The sequence below is a fragment of the Corylus avellana genome, chromosome ca3 (assembly GCF_901000735.1).
Source record: "Corylus avellana chromosome ca3, CavTom2PMs-1.0".
Taxonomy (NCBI): Eukaryota; Viridiplantae; Streptophyta; class Magnoliopsida; order Fagales; family Betulaceae; genus Corylus; species Corylus avellana.
In genome coordinates, this window is record NC_081543.1 from 38,017,253 (window position 1) to 38,034,083 (window position 16,831).

The 16,831-nt window shown below is 34.5% G+C and overlaps 2 protein-coding genes across 2 annotated transcripts; both read right to left on the bottom strand.

Moving 5' to 3' along the window:
• Positions 1 to 1,358: 1,358 nt before the first annotated feature.
• Positions 1,359 to 5,734, bottom strand: LOC132174579 (G-type lectin S-receptor-like serine/threonine-protein kinase B120). Its single transcript, XM_059586213.1, has 7 exons — positions 4,537 to 5,734; positions 4,213 to 4,383; positions 3,882 to 4,063; positions 2,587 to 2,797; positions 2,231 to 2,468; positions 1,965 to 2,112; positions 1,359 to 1,680 (listed from the first exon to the last, which is right to left on the bottom strand). The coding sequence occupies exons 1-7, from the start codon at positions 5,732 to 5,734 to the stop codon at positions 1,372 to 1,374; spliced, it is 2,457 nt and encodes an 818-aa protein (XP_059442196.1). The 3' UTR covers positions 1,359 to 1,371.
• Positions 5,735 to 8,811: 3,077 nt separating this feature from the next.
• LOC132175312 (sodium/hydrogen exchanger 4-like) lies at positions 8,812 to 14,067 on the bottom strand. The gene is made up of 14 exons (XM_059587206.1): positions 13,868 to 14,067; positions 13,547 to 13,665; positions 13,358 to 13,455; positions 13,186 to 13,245; positions 13,014 to 13,060; positions 12,729 to 12,923; positions 11,620 to 11,666; positions 11,404 to 11,470; positions 10,903 to 11,003; positions 10,709 to 10,810; positions 9,898 to 10,042; positions 9,741 to 9,803; positions 9,531 to 9,614; positions 8,812 to 9,389 (listed from the first exon to the last, which is right to left on the bottom strand). The coding sequence occupies exons 1-14, from the start codon at positions 14,021 to 14,023 to the stop codon at positions 9,108 to 9,110; spliced, it is 1,566 nt and encodes a 521-aa protein (XP_059443189.1). The 5' UTR covers positions 14,024 to 14,067; the 3' UTR covers positions 8,812 to 9,107.
• Between the last annotated feature and the right edge of the window lie 2,764 nt (positions 14,068 to 16,831).

Genomic DNA, 16,831 nt, shown 5'->3' on the forward strand with positions numbered 1-16,831 from the left:
TTGATTGAAAAGAGGCCTTCCAATGCATATTAAGGAGACATATAACCATTGTGCACCATCATCAAGTTAAAAATATTAGAAATTGCAAGTTTTATGTTGATTTTTATAATTTAGAAGCTTCCTCTATATAATTACTTACTAAGTGCCAACAATCCTATTTGTATTTGCTTGCGACTCATTTCCACCAAATATTCTTGCCGTTCCGAAATCTGATATCTTCAGATTCATGTCTATGTCCAACAAAATATTGCTTGGCTTCAAGTCCCTATGAATAATCTTTAATCTAGAATACTGATGAAGATAAAGAAGTCCTTGAGCAATTCCTTCAATAATTCTAACACGAGTCCTCCAATTTAATATCCTGTGCTTCTCATGATCTACTTTACATATATGAGTAAATTGATAATTAGTGAATCAAATGCAAAGCCCAGGTGAATGGTCTTTATAAACAAAGCCCAAGAGATGTATTGTTGATTCAATTTTGGTAATCGGTTTACTTTGTAAAAGGAGGTTGAGGTTGAGCAACTGGAACGCGTATATTATTCAATACAGAACAATCATTCGTTCTGTATTGAAATCAATACAATAACCAGTAAAACTGTTACAAGTGGTATATTAAGCTTTTTATCAAACATTTCTCTGTTTCACAATATGATGATGTCAAAATTTAATATTTTTATTAAATAATTATAATTAGCTGGAATATCACAAAATTGCCTAAATGCCTCTTTTTTGTTCTTGTATTTACAATTGTATAGTTGTTTTTTTTTTTTTTTCATGTTGCTAATTATTAATTCTTCTCATTTGGCATTCCATTTCTCACTTACATCCTGTATTTTTTTCTGGGAAGTTAAAACGTGAGAAGGAAGATAAAACAATACGATTATACGAGAATCTAAACAATCAATTGCCATCTATACATGCACTCTAGAAAAGCATGCAATATAGGAACATCTTTCTACGAAAACATTGTATCAAAAGAGTGTTGTAATCAAAACCAAAAGTATGTTCAGTAGCAACTTATGTCCAATGGCAGCAGAACAATTGAGGCATCTAACGCCGTCTATATATGCATTATCACTCCAAAAGAACTGAATGTACCGTTTGTTGGTTGTTAGACGTGGCTAATAATTTTGGAGTGACAACGATTAGTGTTTTTCCTGTGCCATTACACCACATATGCACAATTTGTTGGTCGTTAGATGTGACAAGTTGATCTTATTATTTTGAATTCCAGTTACAAATCCATTTTTCATGATACACATCAGAAACTGTAATACCAGATTATATGGCTAAATACCTAAAGATTCAATACACAGTTGAATAATGTTATGGACCATAGTATGATGCTTATGGCCAAATTTTTAAATGTTACCGACCATTCAAAACTGAAACTGTTGCATCATTCAAAGAACAAATTTGTGGCCTGATGTTAACAAGGTTTGCCTTCGCCGTACCACTCACATTCAAGAAAGCGGGTTGTTGAGGATAAGGTAGAGCTACAGCTTCATTGCTAAGCATTGCGACAACATCAGACATGGAAGGTCTATTTGCTGCTCTTTCTTGAACACAGAGGAGAGCTATGTTAACATATCTCAATACCATTTGCATCGAAGATATATCATCAAGTAGTGGATCCACCAAGTCTGATCCCCTATCACTTGTCCATAATTTCCATGCCTTAAAATTTCAAAAAAAAAAAAAAAAAAAAAGGAAAAAAATTTAGAGAATGTTAGAATGATGGTAAATGATTAAATATATAATTTTCTATTAGCTTAAGTTTTTAAGATCAGTAGTATGTTTTAAACTCTACTTAGCTTTCTAAAATTTCAAGAATAGATGACTAATTTTTTTATTTTTTTAATAAACGATGAATGCACATTTGTTCAACAACTCCTAGCGATGAATCAAAGTAAATAAGTGTTTTCAATTTCTTCAACAAAAGATGTAGATAAAATACTCACATATCCAATAAGATGGAGACAATCACTTTGATAAAAGCTAGTATTCTTCTTGCCACTTATAATCTCTAACAATAAGACTCCAAAACTAAAGACATCAGATTTGATTGAAAAGAGGCCTTCCAAAGCATATTCAGGGGACATATAACCACTGTGCACCATAATCAAGTTAAAAATATTAGTAATTGCATGTTTTATATGAATGTCTACACACATGTATACTATTATGTTAATATTTATAATTATGAAGTTCCGTTTATATTACTTACTAAGTGCCAACAACCCTACTTGTATTTGCCTGTGACTCATTTCTTCCAAATATTCTTGCCATTCCGAAATCTGATATTTTGGGATTCATATCGATGTCCAACAAGATATTGCTAGGCTTCAAGTCCCTATGAATAATCCTTAACCTGGAATATTGATGAAGATAAAGAAGTCCTTGAGCAATTCCTTCAATGACTCCAACACAAGTCCTCCAATCTAACATCTTGCGCTTCTCTTGATCTGCTTTACATATATGAATCAATTAGTGAGCCACATGCAAAAGACCATAACAAAATAAAATAAAAAATAAAAAATAAAACATATATATGCATATATCAAAATGTGAGATATTACAAACCAAAAAGGAAGAAATCCAAGCTTTTATTGGGCATATACTCATAAACTAATATCTTTTCATCTCGTTCAATGCAACAGCCCAAAAGACTAACAAGATTCTTGTGTTGGAGCTTGGCTATGAGCATTGCCTCATTTTTTAGCTCCTCCCAACCTTGCCCAGATCTTTTTGAAAGCCTTTTTACAGCTACCTCATCCCCTTTTAGTAATGTTCCCTGAAATTATTTTTTGTTGTGAAAAATATAGAAAATAATAAAATAGTAAGTTAAATTCATAAGAAATACATTACCAATGATAAAGACTAAAACTTTTTTAACTCTAAAACAAACAACCCACTTTGAGAAACAATAATTGGATGCAAAACAATTTGTTGTTGTAGATTGACACCCTATGAGTCTTTTTGTGAGACTATAATATAACATGTTACTTCACTCATTTCAAAAGCTTAAGCATATGAGTTTGGATACAACTATGGTATATTAAGCACTCAATTTTGTGATCTCCTTCCAAAGTGGGCCTTAGGGTCCGTTTGATAAACGATTTTGTTTTGGTTTTGGTTTGATACTGTAGAAAAAATGATTGATGTGAAAAAAAGTAAGAATGTTTTTTTAAAAAAAGAAAAAGTGAAAATGTAAGAATGTTTGGTATGGAAAAATGAAAAAATTTTGTTTTGTAGTGATTTTTTTATTTGAATAATAATAAAAAATAATTGATGTGATGTAAAAAGTAAGAGAATATTAAAAAAATAAAAAAGTGAGATGAATAGTATAGAGCCAAAATCATGGCAAAATCGGTTGTCAAACGGAGCCTTAATCGTTTTACACTTACATGTGTATACTCAACGTCAACTACAAACATATATCAAGTATCCAATTACATGTTAAAACTAACACATACTAAGCAAAATTTTAACTTCCAAATCTAACACAATAAATGTTTATCTTGTTAAAGTAATCATTAAGTGATTAAATTTACATCTTTCTATCAGCTTAAGTTCTTGGGACAAGTAGTAATTTAACATGGTATCAAAGCCAAAGGTCCTATGATCGAACCTTGACTCGGTCAAATTACCCCTCATTTAAATTAAATATTATACGTGTTGGACCTTGACTCCGTCAAATTACCCGCCATTTAAATTAAATATTCTAAGGGGAGTGTTAAAGTAATGATTAAGTGATTAAATTTATTTTTTCCTATCAGCTTAAGCTAGCAACAAAAGTGGAGGAGGACTAGCAAAGTGCAAACCTTTTGCTTACATTCCATATCCAAAGCATTGTGTTTAGGGACATTGAACCATACCTTGTAAACAGGTCCAAAACCACCCTCTCCGAGCTTATTTGCAGCTGAGAAATTATCGGTTGCAGCAGAAACACTTGCAAAACTGAATAATAGCATTTGAACTTCTCTTTTCCTACTATCTCCATGCTCTGAATTATTAGCCTTTTGGGTCATGCCCAAATCTAACAATAACAAATCCTCCCCTGAATGGCGAACAACACATGTTTAAGGATATAAATTTAGATTGTTAAAATAAAGTTGTGCTAAATCACAACTTAACCAAAAAGCTTAAGTGGATAAGAGAGTGTGAATTTAATAATTTAATTAGTATTGTACCATATTATTTACTCACCCTTCTTCTTTTTGAGCTTTCGCCTCGCATAATGAACAAAAAGGCCCAAGGTAACAACCACCGAAATAGATGTTGTAGGCGCGAGAATTTTCCATAGTAGTTTATTTCCTGTGACCTTTAAATTCTTCTGAAGTCCTGGATCTGTTACAATTGCATTTGTTGAGTTCGTATCTGCAAACGGAAACCAGAGAAATAAATAATATCGGTGCTGTTCTTTGCATTACGAATTGATATACAAATTGACAATGCCTAGAGGAAGAAGAAACAAGAACAGCAAAATTAGTCACCAACAACCGCAGAACTCTGTTTTTCGATTTTTCTAACCTTTGGTAAAGTCCGGAGGAGCAAGTTTGAGATAGAACTCTGTTTCATATAAACTATCTGCTGAGAAATGCCTCAGATTTAAAAGAGGGCCATCCCATACCAGGCAGCGATGCTCTTGATCATAAGCATAACCAGTACAAGAGCAGTTGTTGAAGCAAGCTGCTTTGCACTCTGAATCCTTCTCAACCAGCAACCGCTGTGGATACATGGGCAAATAAACTTTAGGAATTTGAAGAAACCAATCTTTCTGAGCATTAATATTGTCGCTGCACTGCAAATCAGTTTTTCTCTCACATCCAGCGGGCGTAGTTCCTCTTTTGAATCCTGGCAGACAATCACATCTAGAATATGCATCTGAAGTCTCATTGCATATGCTGAAATCGCCGCAGACAGGATAAGTCCCACACGTCGATAAGTTATACGAGTCCCAATATTTTTCACCTTCTCTGTATTTCATCAGCACAAGATTCCCAGACATATCCAACACTATTTTTCTAATTTCATTGGTGTTCTGAGCAGGCCAAGTAATGTAGTCCCCATCAATCACGAGTATACCAGCTAGAACACCACTGAGTGAACTAGTCCAGTATGGTTCCGACCCCTCCATTAAGATCAGTTCTTTACGAGAACCCACATGCAGAGAGAAAAGTCCAGGGTCTTCATAACTAACCCATGATACTAAGATAGGATGGTCATTAGCATATTTAATTTTCATTCCGGGCAAAAGAGTATCAGCAGGATAGTCAAAGCTTTGCCACAAAACATGTGAGGCCCTATTTGTGAGTATAAGATTACCTGTATCTAATAGCCTGGCGTAGGAATCGTTGCCACCTGAAGTGTTAGTCAGCATGTGCAGCAATACGCCATCGGATATTACAAGATTCCCACGCGGGTCCATGGTAAGAACGGCAGAGGAATATGGGAATGGGTGCTCCCTGTTTGCAACCCAAACTATGTTGGGGTGAGAAACATTATAGCTCCATATTACCACGTAATGCTTTGTCGAGTCTTCTGAAGGAAAGAAATTAAGTCTGAACCTTCCGGTGGCAGATTTCATATACTCCGAGGTGTTTAGTGATTGGCCTGGTCGGATAGTATCACCGATACTATCCGACCAGAAGGTTGCATTGGTGAAGTGCAAAGCAAGACAGAATAAAAGCGGCAGGGAAGCAATAACAGGGGAAATTGTACGGCTCATTTTTGTATGATAATTAATGAGGCAGCTAATTATAGCTATGCAATGCCGCACAGGCAAGTATATATGATGTTGTTGGATATCCTGTTTTGGGTTTAGAGTTCGACCAGGCTGCTGCAATTTCACATTGGCTTTCCTATGAAAAACGCGGGGACTTAAGAGTCTCCAGTGTAAAAGCCGTGTTGTTTTATTTGGAGTCTCCAGTCAAGCTCACTTTTCAACTACGCTCCACCCTCAAACCATTCATTACTCTTACTCACCTTCGCTTAAATTATATGTCAATCATTTGAGATGCCACACGCTATCCTATCCCCAGCATTTTTGTTTTTTTTTTTAAGCTATTTACTTTTATTATTCTATTTAAATATTATTTTTCAAATTTAAACTCAATGAAAAAGAAAAGAGAAGAGATAAAAACTTAAAATTTTAATGATTTTTTATTCTTTTAATTAGTTAACGGTACTCACTATTATTGCCAACTGCCAAGTACTATACATTAGACTTTGACAGACACTTATTTGATTCTTGACAGCCTGATAGTAGGACTCATATTCATCAACTAAACGTTTCTCGGTAAATTAGTGAGGCCGCGGAAAACCCATTTTAGACCATTTCAACAACAAATTGGCCATTGAGAAATCGATGACACTCCACGGTCCTCTGCGCGCCCAATCAAAAATATGAACATGCGGCCTTTCCGAGCTTTTACACTAAACCACCCGGATCCTTTGACGCCTTGACTGACCGATGACAGCTAGGAAGAGATCTGCCTTTGGAACCAGTCTTGCTTTCGATCGACAAAGCCTACTTTTGAGAACGTGAAACACGACGGAGAGCATTAAAAAAAAAAAAAAAACATTAGTGTCATGTGTGGCTTATTTTATTATGTCCTTTCCTACTTTGCTGTCTGAAAAAATGTCGCAACAAATTGGTATTAGATCTTGAGTCTTTTCTTTTTGCAAGATGAATATTACTGCAAAATTCAAAGTATAAAAGTTTGGAGTTCATAATAGTTTCGGTCTTAGGCGCATGGAGGTGTGTGTTTTGTTCCAATAACAAGGTTTGGTAAAGATTTCATAATAATTTTCCTAAAAGCGTGTTTTAACAATTTTTATAGTTAAAAAAAATATATATATACTTTTAAAATTTTTTTACCAAACATGCGTTTGGTTTGGTACAATTTTTTAGGTATTAAAAATATTTTTTAAGCTACATAACACAATCTCAAACAAACTTTAAGTTTCATTCTTTGTTACGTGCCAAGAGAATCTTTGGTTAGAGCTTCTGTTGCGTAATTCTCTCGGAGTGATCAATCAAACCACACCTTTTGTTCATCAATTGTTTGAAGTCTACTGCTGCAATGTAATTAGGTATTTGGGCTGATTAGGCTATTTAAAAAGTTTCTAACTTCATTTTAAATGAGGATTTGTTGATTAGTAGGGTACATTGCAACTTTTAAACTTTTGGAAGAACATAGCAAATTGAGTGGCAGTATAAGAGGAATAAGTGTAACTTTCTCTTACCATCTTCTCCTAGAGAGAGTAATTCATTCTCACTAAAACCTTTTGTTTTAAGCGATGACTAACCCTTTTTATTTTTGCATAAATCGACCCTTGATTTTGATTTTGCTTTTGTTATTGCCAGCAAAGGTTAAGGAGATGTTGATAATTTTATTGGGGAAATTATCTTTTCCCCCCATGAACTACCACTCAATTACTATATACCCCTATCAACTATCAACTTTATATTACGACCCCATCAAACTACCATTTCAATACCAAAACCCCCATTCTGTTAGTCAAAGTCATTAAATCGGATGGTCAACCATGAACAATGTCATGAACAGTATCGTGAACAGTACGATTGATCATCAGACTTAACAGTCTTAATTGACAAAATGAGGGTTTTGATGATAAAATGGTAATTTAATGGAATCGTAATATAAAATTGGTACTTGATAAGGGAAAATGTTCATTGCGTGATAGTTCATGGGGGGTAAAGGATAATTTCCCCTAACTTATTGCAACTACAAATACATGGTGCTGAAGCAAGTATGTAAGGTGACGCTTAGGAAAGCTGATATGTTTCTGCGTATTGATAACTTAGTTTTTTCTGTCCTCTGTCTTGAGTTGGTACGTATGAGCACAATGAAGATTTAGTATGGGCTTGTGGCATGTTCTATTTTGGAGTTAGAGCCATGGTGCCATGGTCTTAATTTGTCTTACTTATCTTATCAAAATGCGTAGTAGTTTAAGGGCCTAAAATGAACTTTCCTATAATAAAAATATTTTGAACTTTCTCGTTAGATTTTCCACTCATCAAAGGTCGAAATTATTGTTTCCACTTTTTTTAAAAACCGTCTTGTTTCCACTCTCCCAACTCATACGTTGGCATTTCAATAAGGTTTTCTGCCGAGTTTCATTCTTTTCCCAACCAATCGACCAAGACTACTACTCTACTCCCACAAATTACTACTTGTTACAATGCTTAGTAAAATTTCTGAGCACAATAACTTAACAGTGCATAAAAAAATAAAATTCAGAGTCTAAAAACCGTGTTGTTTGGACTAAATCTCCTGTCCAAATAATTTTTCATGAGTCAAAAAGATGATCAGTCCAAATAAATAGTTTAGAGAAGATCATTTTCAATTAAAATTTGCACGTCAAACACGCCAAAGAGAATTTAGAGAAGGCTTTCATTTCTTTCTTTTTTTCGGGGGTCAATTTTGGTGTCCTGTGATCGGCTTATTTTATTCGGTTCTTTGCTATGCGGTGGATTGAACAAGTTCTGGTTGCATCTGCCCAAGTATTTCTTTCTATTTTCCGCTGAAGCTTTTGATCTTCGATGTGAATTTTACTGCCTGTCATTGGCTGTCAAAAAAAATTTGAAATGGAATTGCCTGTTTTGTCTCTGTTTTTTAAAGATATATTTTCCCCTGTTGCTAAACAATTAACCCCTTTCATTTTGCACTCCATTTCTCACTTGGATTACTGGCTTTGCATAGGTCCCGTAAGAGTACCAAAAACAAGTGGGAAGAAAAAACTTGACAAGGTTACAACTTAGAAAAAAAAAAATTCTAGTTTCATCAAAACTCACACATAAGTCTATCATCAAATTTTCCAGGAGGTGTAGAATCTTGAGTCTATTAACAAATTTTGCGTAGTCATGAAGAAGGTTAAACCTTACTCATCTAATTGATTATGAGTCTATTAACAAAACTTCTGCGTATTTTACATAGTTTGATGAAAAGCAGACCTATCTTCACCTTGTGCATGTCCTGTACATTAACTGCACAGCAAGTAATCTGCTTATTCCCGATTTACCGTTAGGCTATCCGGGTTCCTCGCTGCCATCTAGTAGATTTGCTGTCATTTGTTTAACAGTCCATTGGAGTGCTAACAGGCCCTCCAAATATGGGTCTCATGTAGGCATCATCAAACTTCCTCCAGTAGAAATGTATAATGCATACAGGGCTTTCTATCAGCCGAGACAAACTATCCTTTGCACGGCTCATGTTGGTTCCCACAGATTCTTCAAGAGAGAGCAAAGGAACATCCAAGTCCTCTTTTGGAGGAACAGATTCTCGACGACTGATTTTGATAGTTTCTTGGTGGGGAAGCAGATATCTTATAAGCGGCTTTGTTAGAAAACCAAACACCTGACAAGTATAAAGCAAATCTTTGGAGGTAAAAAAATTTCTGCAATGTATCACTAACAATTGCATGACATATAATGGTTGTAATGAGACTTGTGTCTTCATTGTAAAAGGAAACCCACTTGAAGACAGAGACCAACATACCAGTGTACTGAAGAGAACTACGATAATGGTGTCGGTAATCATTGTAGCATTGATTGGATCCGATGTAACGCCAGAATACGTGAACTTCACAAACCAAGAGAGATTAATTCATGCAGAATTTCTACCAAATTGGAAAATTATCTATACAATATGTTGGATTATCATCTCTTAACAAACTGATTTGAATTATGATGAACAGAAAATGCATACCTGTTTAAAAGCCAATGCAATAGAGACTGCCCCTCTCATAAGCCCGGCCCACCAAATGATTAGCTAGATAAATAGAAATTTTAAAATCCATAGGCAATGAAAGTGTGTAACTACCTTCCCTCGCACTATGCATAAAAGTTATCATGGCAATACTAACCTGGTGTTTAAATGTGATCACTGGTGTTCTCTCGGCTTTTCTATTCATGTAATTGGAAAGAGTAGAGAGTGGGAATACAAATGCAGCACGTCCAAGCAAGATTAGTAAGATTAAGGTACTATAGATGCCCATTGAAGTTCCAAAGCTGCAATGAACAAAAATCTGTAAGAGAATGCATAATTTAGATAAAAGACTTATGCAGCTATTCGAGAGAACAAGGTTGTTATGTCAGAGACTCAAACTCATACTCCTAAGCGTTATATGTTAATTTAAACCATAGTCATGCCAAAGGTTGCATTATACTTCATACTTGACTAATATTTTTGAGATCCCTAAAAACAAAGCGCAAAGTTAGCCAAAGTTTCTAAAAACAAAAGTTGAAGATTCGATTCGAATGTGTGAGAGAGAAAGAGAGAACATTAAATGACGCCATGATAAGAATTTGCAAGTAACAGCCAGAAGATATGAGCCTCAGACTGGCCATTCCTTACCATTTTTAATACCACTAAAAGTCTCTATCTGTCATACGATCACAAAAAAGCATTTGTCTGATTTAAATGCCGCAAAAAATGTCTCAAGAAGTTACAATTTTCCCAATTGCATTGTATTGAATAGAAAGATTTAGGACTTTTTTCTGAAGCACATATGGTGTACATGAAGGTGGACCATACAAACAGCAATTTAACATACAAGGTACCATTACATCCATGTCAATATATGGCAACTCAAAACTAAATTGGATGATCTGAACTTTTATCAATAACTTACTGAAATATGACTGAGTTGGACTGTAGTAGGAGAGAAATAGCACCTTAATTTGGTCACTCTCCACATTTCAATGTCAAGAGCATCCATTCCCACATAGAGAAATATGAATGTTTCTGCAATAAATGACATTGTCGCAAACACATGCCTGCAGAGAGGAGGCAATAAACCAAGTAGAGGGCATAATCAGTTGTGACTCTTTAATGTCACTAAAATCCAAAGCAATTCCTTCACACATACCTCGTCGTGATTCTTGAACTCTCACTAACATTATGCCACGCATAGTGTGACATCAGAATCCCACAAAAGAAAACAGTAAGAATTCCACTGAGTTGTAGCAACTGCACAAACAAATAATAGTATACACATTATTGTTTCACAATATGACGAAGTCAAAATTGTAGTTAAAACAAGTCAGTGTTGTACATATTAAAAGTTCAAGATCATCACTTGCATGATGGGGATTTTGGTTTCCTTCTTCTCACATCTTTTTCTGTGTCTCAGTCAGATAAAAAGCCCCATCACAGCAGTTGTTTGGTGCTTAATGACTCAACTTTCTATGTAGATGTTACTTGAAAAAATTACTTGTTCATATCAAATCGGTGATATGGTCCAAATATATATTTAGCGCCCTATTCAAAATGGATTTGAGAATCAACAATCTAACACTTCTGCCGTTCTGCGTCAGTGAAATTATAACACCATACAAAGTGAAAGGACCTCTCGAGTACACGTCATTACCTCTGCCAACATGTAGGAGAAATACGCCATTAAAACCATCAGAGAAATTTCTCGAACGCTTGAATGTCTGTTAGCAGATAAAAAGGCAGATTCGTAAAGGTGGCACCCCAAACTCCACTTTTCTCACCTCCAGATATAAAGAAGTAATGAACTCTGACATTCACATTACCACCACTACAGAATGTACTTGAGATCTTTAATGAAACGAGTACTTACCTTCCAAAGTATAAGGTTTTAAGAACATATGCTGTCACAAGTCCAGCCTGCAATGAAGTTTTAAGACATGATTTTCTCAACAAAATAGACATAATTTGTTATTGGCATTCATTAACGCGAAGATATAAGGAAGAGTATTATGCATAAACTAATTGGCATTTCAAAAGTTTACATAATTCACGGTAATTTCCAGATGGCCTGTTTTGGACGTTGGATATGCAAGATACTCTTGGGAGGGATTATTAACAGGTGTAAAAAGCCGGAAGAATGAGCTGGAAGATACACAGAAAGAACCGATGTCTAGGTACTGCCTTCAGGGTCTCTGTCCAGTCTGACAGCTTAAGTTAAGGACACCATCTCTTTATTGTTAAATTGAAATGTTCTTTTACTCAACCGCAACTCTAATTCTAGTTAGTAATCCAAATCATTAGCATAGAACATTATTTATTTTCAGCTTATTTGCCCTGCTTATTATAGTTGCTCAGTCTTGGAGCTGTATCTGATCAAGTTTGGCTTATAATGTCACCTTCACTTAAAAACATATTATATTTCTTTTATTTAACCATTACTCTTAACTATAGGAACTAACCCACATCAAGGAGGCCTTATTTAACAGTTCACTGAAATGTTCTATTGACATTGTGCAGAAAGCACAATTTATTTTCAGCTCAAGTCAAGATGGCCATACTTGATGCTCCAAGTACCTCAATCCTGGAAGAGGTTATCAATGATCAAAAGACATTCTGAGCAGTTCTCAAAAATGAAACTTAAATAGCCACAGCTCAATGAACAATTAACCTTATTATCAGAGAATTGAAACTCATAAAGTAATTATTTTAAAACAAAATATAAGATAAATGATATAAGTGAAAACAGAGAAAGAAAGAAGGATTTAAGGTGGTTCGGCCTTAGAGGCCTATGTCCACCATTGGTAATGCCCAATAAGGCTACTTCCTATAAATTTAAGCTTTTGGGATAGGTAAAGTCACGCAAATTCAACCCAAAAGGATCTCGCTTTATTCATTAGACAGCAAGATTGTTATGTATTAGGTCAAGTCATCAATTGAAAAGATCATGCTTGTATACCCATTTTAACCATCATGACTTACAACGACTCCAAGAGCAGTGCTTGTCAAGAAAAGGTAAAAGAAATCCCCAACAACAGGAAGTATTGTCCTGCTATCTAGCCTTGAAACATCAAGCTTCTGAATTGTATTGAAGAGAACAACTGTTGTTGCATCATTCACAACTCCTTCCCCAAAAACTAGGCTGTATAGCAGAGGAGTTTCATCTTGATGGAGAACCTACATGTAGATAATTATCATAGAACAGCCAACACTCAAAGCCGCTGTCCTCCAATTAAAACAAAGAGAATAATTACAAATCCAACCAACCTGCAGTGTACACACTGTATCAGTTGATGAAAATATTGTTCCTAGAGCTGAATCAGAACAACAAAAAATTGTTTGCAAATAATGATTGTTAATACAAAAACAGTAAATCCCTAAACAATATAGGTCTTCCATTTAACATGTATATGAAAGGTGACAAAGACAAGAATCTTACCAAGATAGTCTCGTGCGGTCAGACCAACAAAGCCTAGCTTAGGAAACAGCCACCAGCTGCCTGGGCCAACAACAACATGCAGAGGTTAAGAAGTGAATTCATGAAATATGACCACAGAAAACAGTAACAGATCAGAATTGACTAGAAATGAAAGGATAGATTTAAATGTTACCAGCTGTAATAATTATAAGTGAAATAAAAACACCAACCACCCCAAACAACATGATGGTTAGGAAATTTTGGAAGAAGTGCTTTTTCTTCACCTGAAATCTGCAATAAAAATACAGCAGATTCAATTAAGTTGTTATTAAATATGGAGTCATCCGTACCAATTCAAGAATAAGATACCCTTAGGCCTTACCCAGCATTGAATATTATAGGTGGAAGGAGATAAATGAAGAACAGTTCTTCGTTAAATGTAAGGATGTGAGAATTCTTCCCTTTGCTCAGAACCAAGATTATGGCTCCAGCTAAGCATCCCTATTCAAACAGAATATTCAGAGGCAATACGTACAGGATTGAAGTAAACAAGATTAACCCACCTTCCATATTGCTATTCGAATGAACACAAAAATAAAGATTAATAAAAAAAAGAAGAATCAAAAAGGGCATTTGCTCACACATGCATAGAAACAAACACATACACAGAGAAAGGGAGAGAACTGAGAGAGACAGAGATTACGGTCAAAATAGCAGTGATGGACTCGTTAACCCAGCGGTTTTCTTCGAGCAAGTGACCGATGATTAAGCAGAGACAAAGAACGGCCACGAACACCGTTAACGGAACCACCTGTGCGTAGTCGTTCCCAAGGTTGCTAAAATATTCAGACACTAGCATCGTTGGCTCTTCAACTCTAATCCCCCACACACACACACACAAACACAGACAGAGAGAAGATTTGCCCAGGAAAGGGAACGTTTTGAGTATTTGTACTTTGTAGTGAGAGCAGACACGTAGGGAAAGCTGCATGGGAGGATAACACGTGGTGAATCTGGTACAACCCTGAGGATTTTTTTTTTTTAATAAAAAACAAAAACAAAAATCAATCTAGCTAGCAACCATTTCATTGATGAAAATGTTGTCGTTTTGCCTCCGCAAAATTTCATAAATTATTCGTAGTCATTGTAGATGTCACCCTTTTTAAGTTCTCAAAGCGATAGCATATATTGGATCGATCCTCTGATGATGAAGAAACAGTTCCGACTCGAGATTCACTTGTTTCAATAAATTTTGGCAATTTTTGTTTTTCATTTTTTTGTCTGAATTGTAGCATGTTCAAACTGTTAATGAGATAGAATGATGGAACAAGTTTCGAATCAAACCCTATTAAATTCGTTACATTTCAGATATATACTAATTGCAAAGGATTTCAATCGAATAGCATTAGCCACGTACAGTTAAAACATTATGTAACATCTTGACAAGAAAATCCGAAATTAGTTACAATTCAGATAGCACAAAATTAGCGAATTATAATTGGTAAGTTTGACCCGTTTAAATAAATAGATTAGATTAGAGATTACCAATATAATTTTATATTTATATATCGGCACAACCTAAATTCGATATACACATATGTCGGTAAAAGTCACTACAAAACTTTTATTTGGTGAGAGCTTTTGAGAGCCCCTACTATCAGGTCCATTTTGATAATACCTTTTTGAAGCCTTCAATTATTATGTGACATATTATCAATTTAAGAAAAATGCAAAACATAAAAGTGAGAATAATTACACCAAATCATAGAAAAAAAAAACCCAAAAAAAAAAAAACTCAGCCGGCAAGACCTAGCCCAGACCCACAGCGTGAGTCTGGCTTGACCCACGGGTCTGGCCAGTGGTGAACGCCTCAAACCCCGCCGCTCGTGACTCGCCTCAAAACCCGTTTTTAATGCCCCAAAACCCGTTTCTCATGCCTCAAATCATGTTTATAATGCCTTAAAATCCGTTTTTAATGCCTTAAAACTCATTTCTAATGCCTCAAAACTCATTTTTTGATTCAAAACTAAAACCTAGAGATGGAAGAATAACTCTTTAGGGATTTTATCACCCTAAAATTTAGTGTATTTTGGTCCAACTTATTTTTGTGCATTTTTTTATGTTTTTGCTTATGTGTCGGTTATTGATTGGGGACTATAAAAAGAGTGTTATCAAGATGGTCCTTATAAAAGGTTTATTTTTAATCAAATATGGATTTGGCCCAAGTTCAAAAATCGGCTACTTTTAAAATAAAATTAAAAAAAAAAATTGCCTTATATTAAAAAAAATATAAAAATATTAACAAATAAATTTAAATACAAAATTATTTTTACTTTTATAATATATCATAATACTGTTTCATCAAAACGAAAAGTCAAAAACCATTCTCTACAAACAAATCCCAATTTCAGATACTTTTCTTAAATTATATGCTAAAAAATTATTGGACCGAAATTATTAATTGGCCATTTCCCATTGTGGCAAAGATTTTATTGGAAAATGTATTAAATTGCTGATGGTTTTCCTTCCCACGTAGTAGCAGTAGGTTTATTTCATGATTTCAACAAGATTTGGCACACTGGTTGCAAAATGTTGTTGGCACGTCTTGGATTAGCATCACAATTATCTAACAATTTCTCAACCTCAATGGTTGACTTCATTCTTTAACTCGTTTAGCTATCATTGTCCACATTCTAGATATTGCTTCTAAGAGCAATATGGTTTTTTTTTTTCTGCTTCTTTGGTTGTAATTAAATCACACATCAATATTATTAGACACACAAATCTCATGGATGACTTTATAAATAATAAAGGGAAATATTTAAGTCGTGGTCTCAATTGTTTACATTTTTAGTGGGATACTTAGTGTAAGAAAATAATCCCAAGTGATAACATCATTACACTTTTTTCCAATTTCCAACCCACGCTTCTCTGTTGATCATTAAACATCCACACCCTTCAACCAATGTGACAAGTTTGAATGGTTCTTTGATGTAGATTTGACAAAGTAGAATGAAATCAAAGTCAAATGGTTTTGATTTTTGTGGTATTTTTATCTGGCCTATGTTTCGAATCTTTTAGATACAAACAAGTTATTAGGGCCAACATACTAACAAGGTCGAAATATTATTCCATTTGTGTGAATGAGACGTTTTTCACGAGTTCAAAGTTTATCCAATAGGAAGTGGGTACATAAAATGGTCATGCCTTTGAGGTATCAAGATAATTAAGAGTCCTCCAAGAGGTGGCTTAATCTGCTGGAATCACGTATAATGAAACGGAGGTTATTAATTCGAATTATTCTCTCCCATCTTGTACGGACATATAAAAAAAAATAATAATAAAAAAAAAAAAAAAAAAAAAACAAGATAATTAAGAGGTAACAATATATTTCTTGCATTCTGACATACATTTTGCGTATATCTTTGCTAAGTTGGCATTGACACCATGATGTAAAGAAATATTTATTAGAAGTAACAATGGATAATTAATTTGTAATCACATAAAATAATAATTTAAATAACTCATTGGTAAAAATAAACTACAAAACTATTCTCAAAACTCTAAACAGTAATTATTATTATTATTATTATTTTTTAATTTCTTTTCTTCTCAATACTTAAAACTCTTTGAATTATCTGTAACACTTTTTTTCAGTTATTTTATA

Bases quoted from the DNA above. Each gene is read 5' to 3' on its own strand.
- LOC132174579 (XM_059586213.1), bottom strand. From the start codon at position 5,734: ATGAGCCGTACAATTTCCCCTGTTATTGCTTCCCTGCCGCTTTTATTC. The intron at 2,798-3,881 runs GTATGGTTCAAT...AAATAATTTCAG, and splicing joins GTTTTGGACCTGTTTACAAG to GGAACATTACTAAAAGGGGA. The intron at 2,113-2,230 runs GTAAGTAATATA...TATGGTGCACAG, and splicing joins AGTAGGGTTGTTGGCACTTA to TGGTTATATGTCCCCTGAAT.
- LOC132175312 (XM_059587206.1), bottom strand. From the start codon at position 14,023: ATGCTAGTGTCTGAATATTTTAGCAACCTTGGGAACGACTACGCACAG. The intron at 13,666-13,867 runs GTAATCTCTGTC...CTGTTTGAATAG, and splicing joins CCATCACTGCTATTTTGACC to GGATGCTTAGCTGGAGCCAT. The intron at 11,471-11,619 runs GTAAGTACTCGT...ATCTGCTAACAG, and splicing joins AAAACCTTATACTTTGGAAG to ACATTCAAGCGTTCGAGAAA.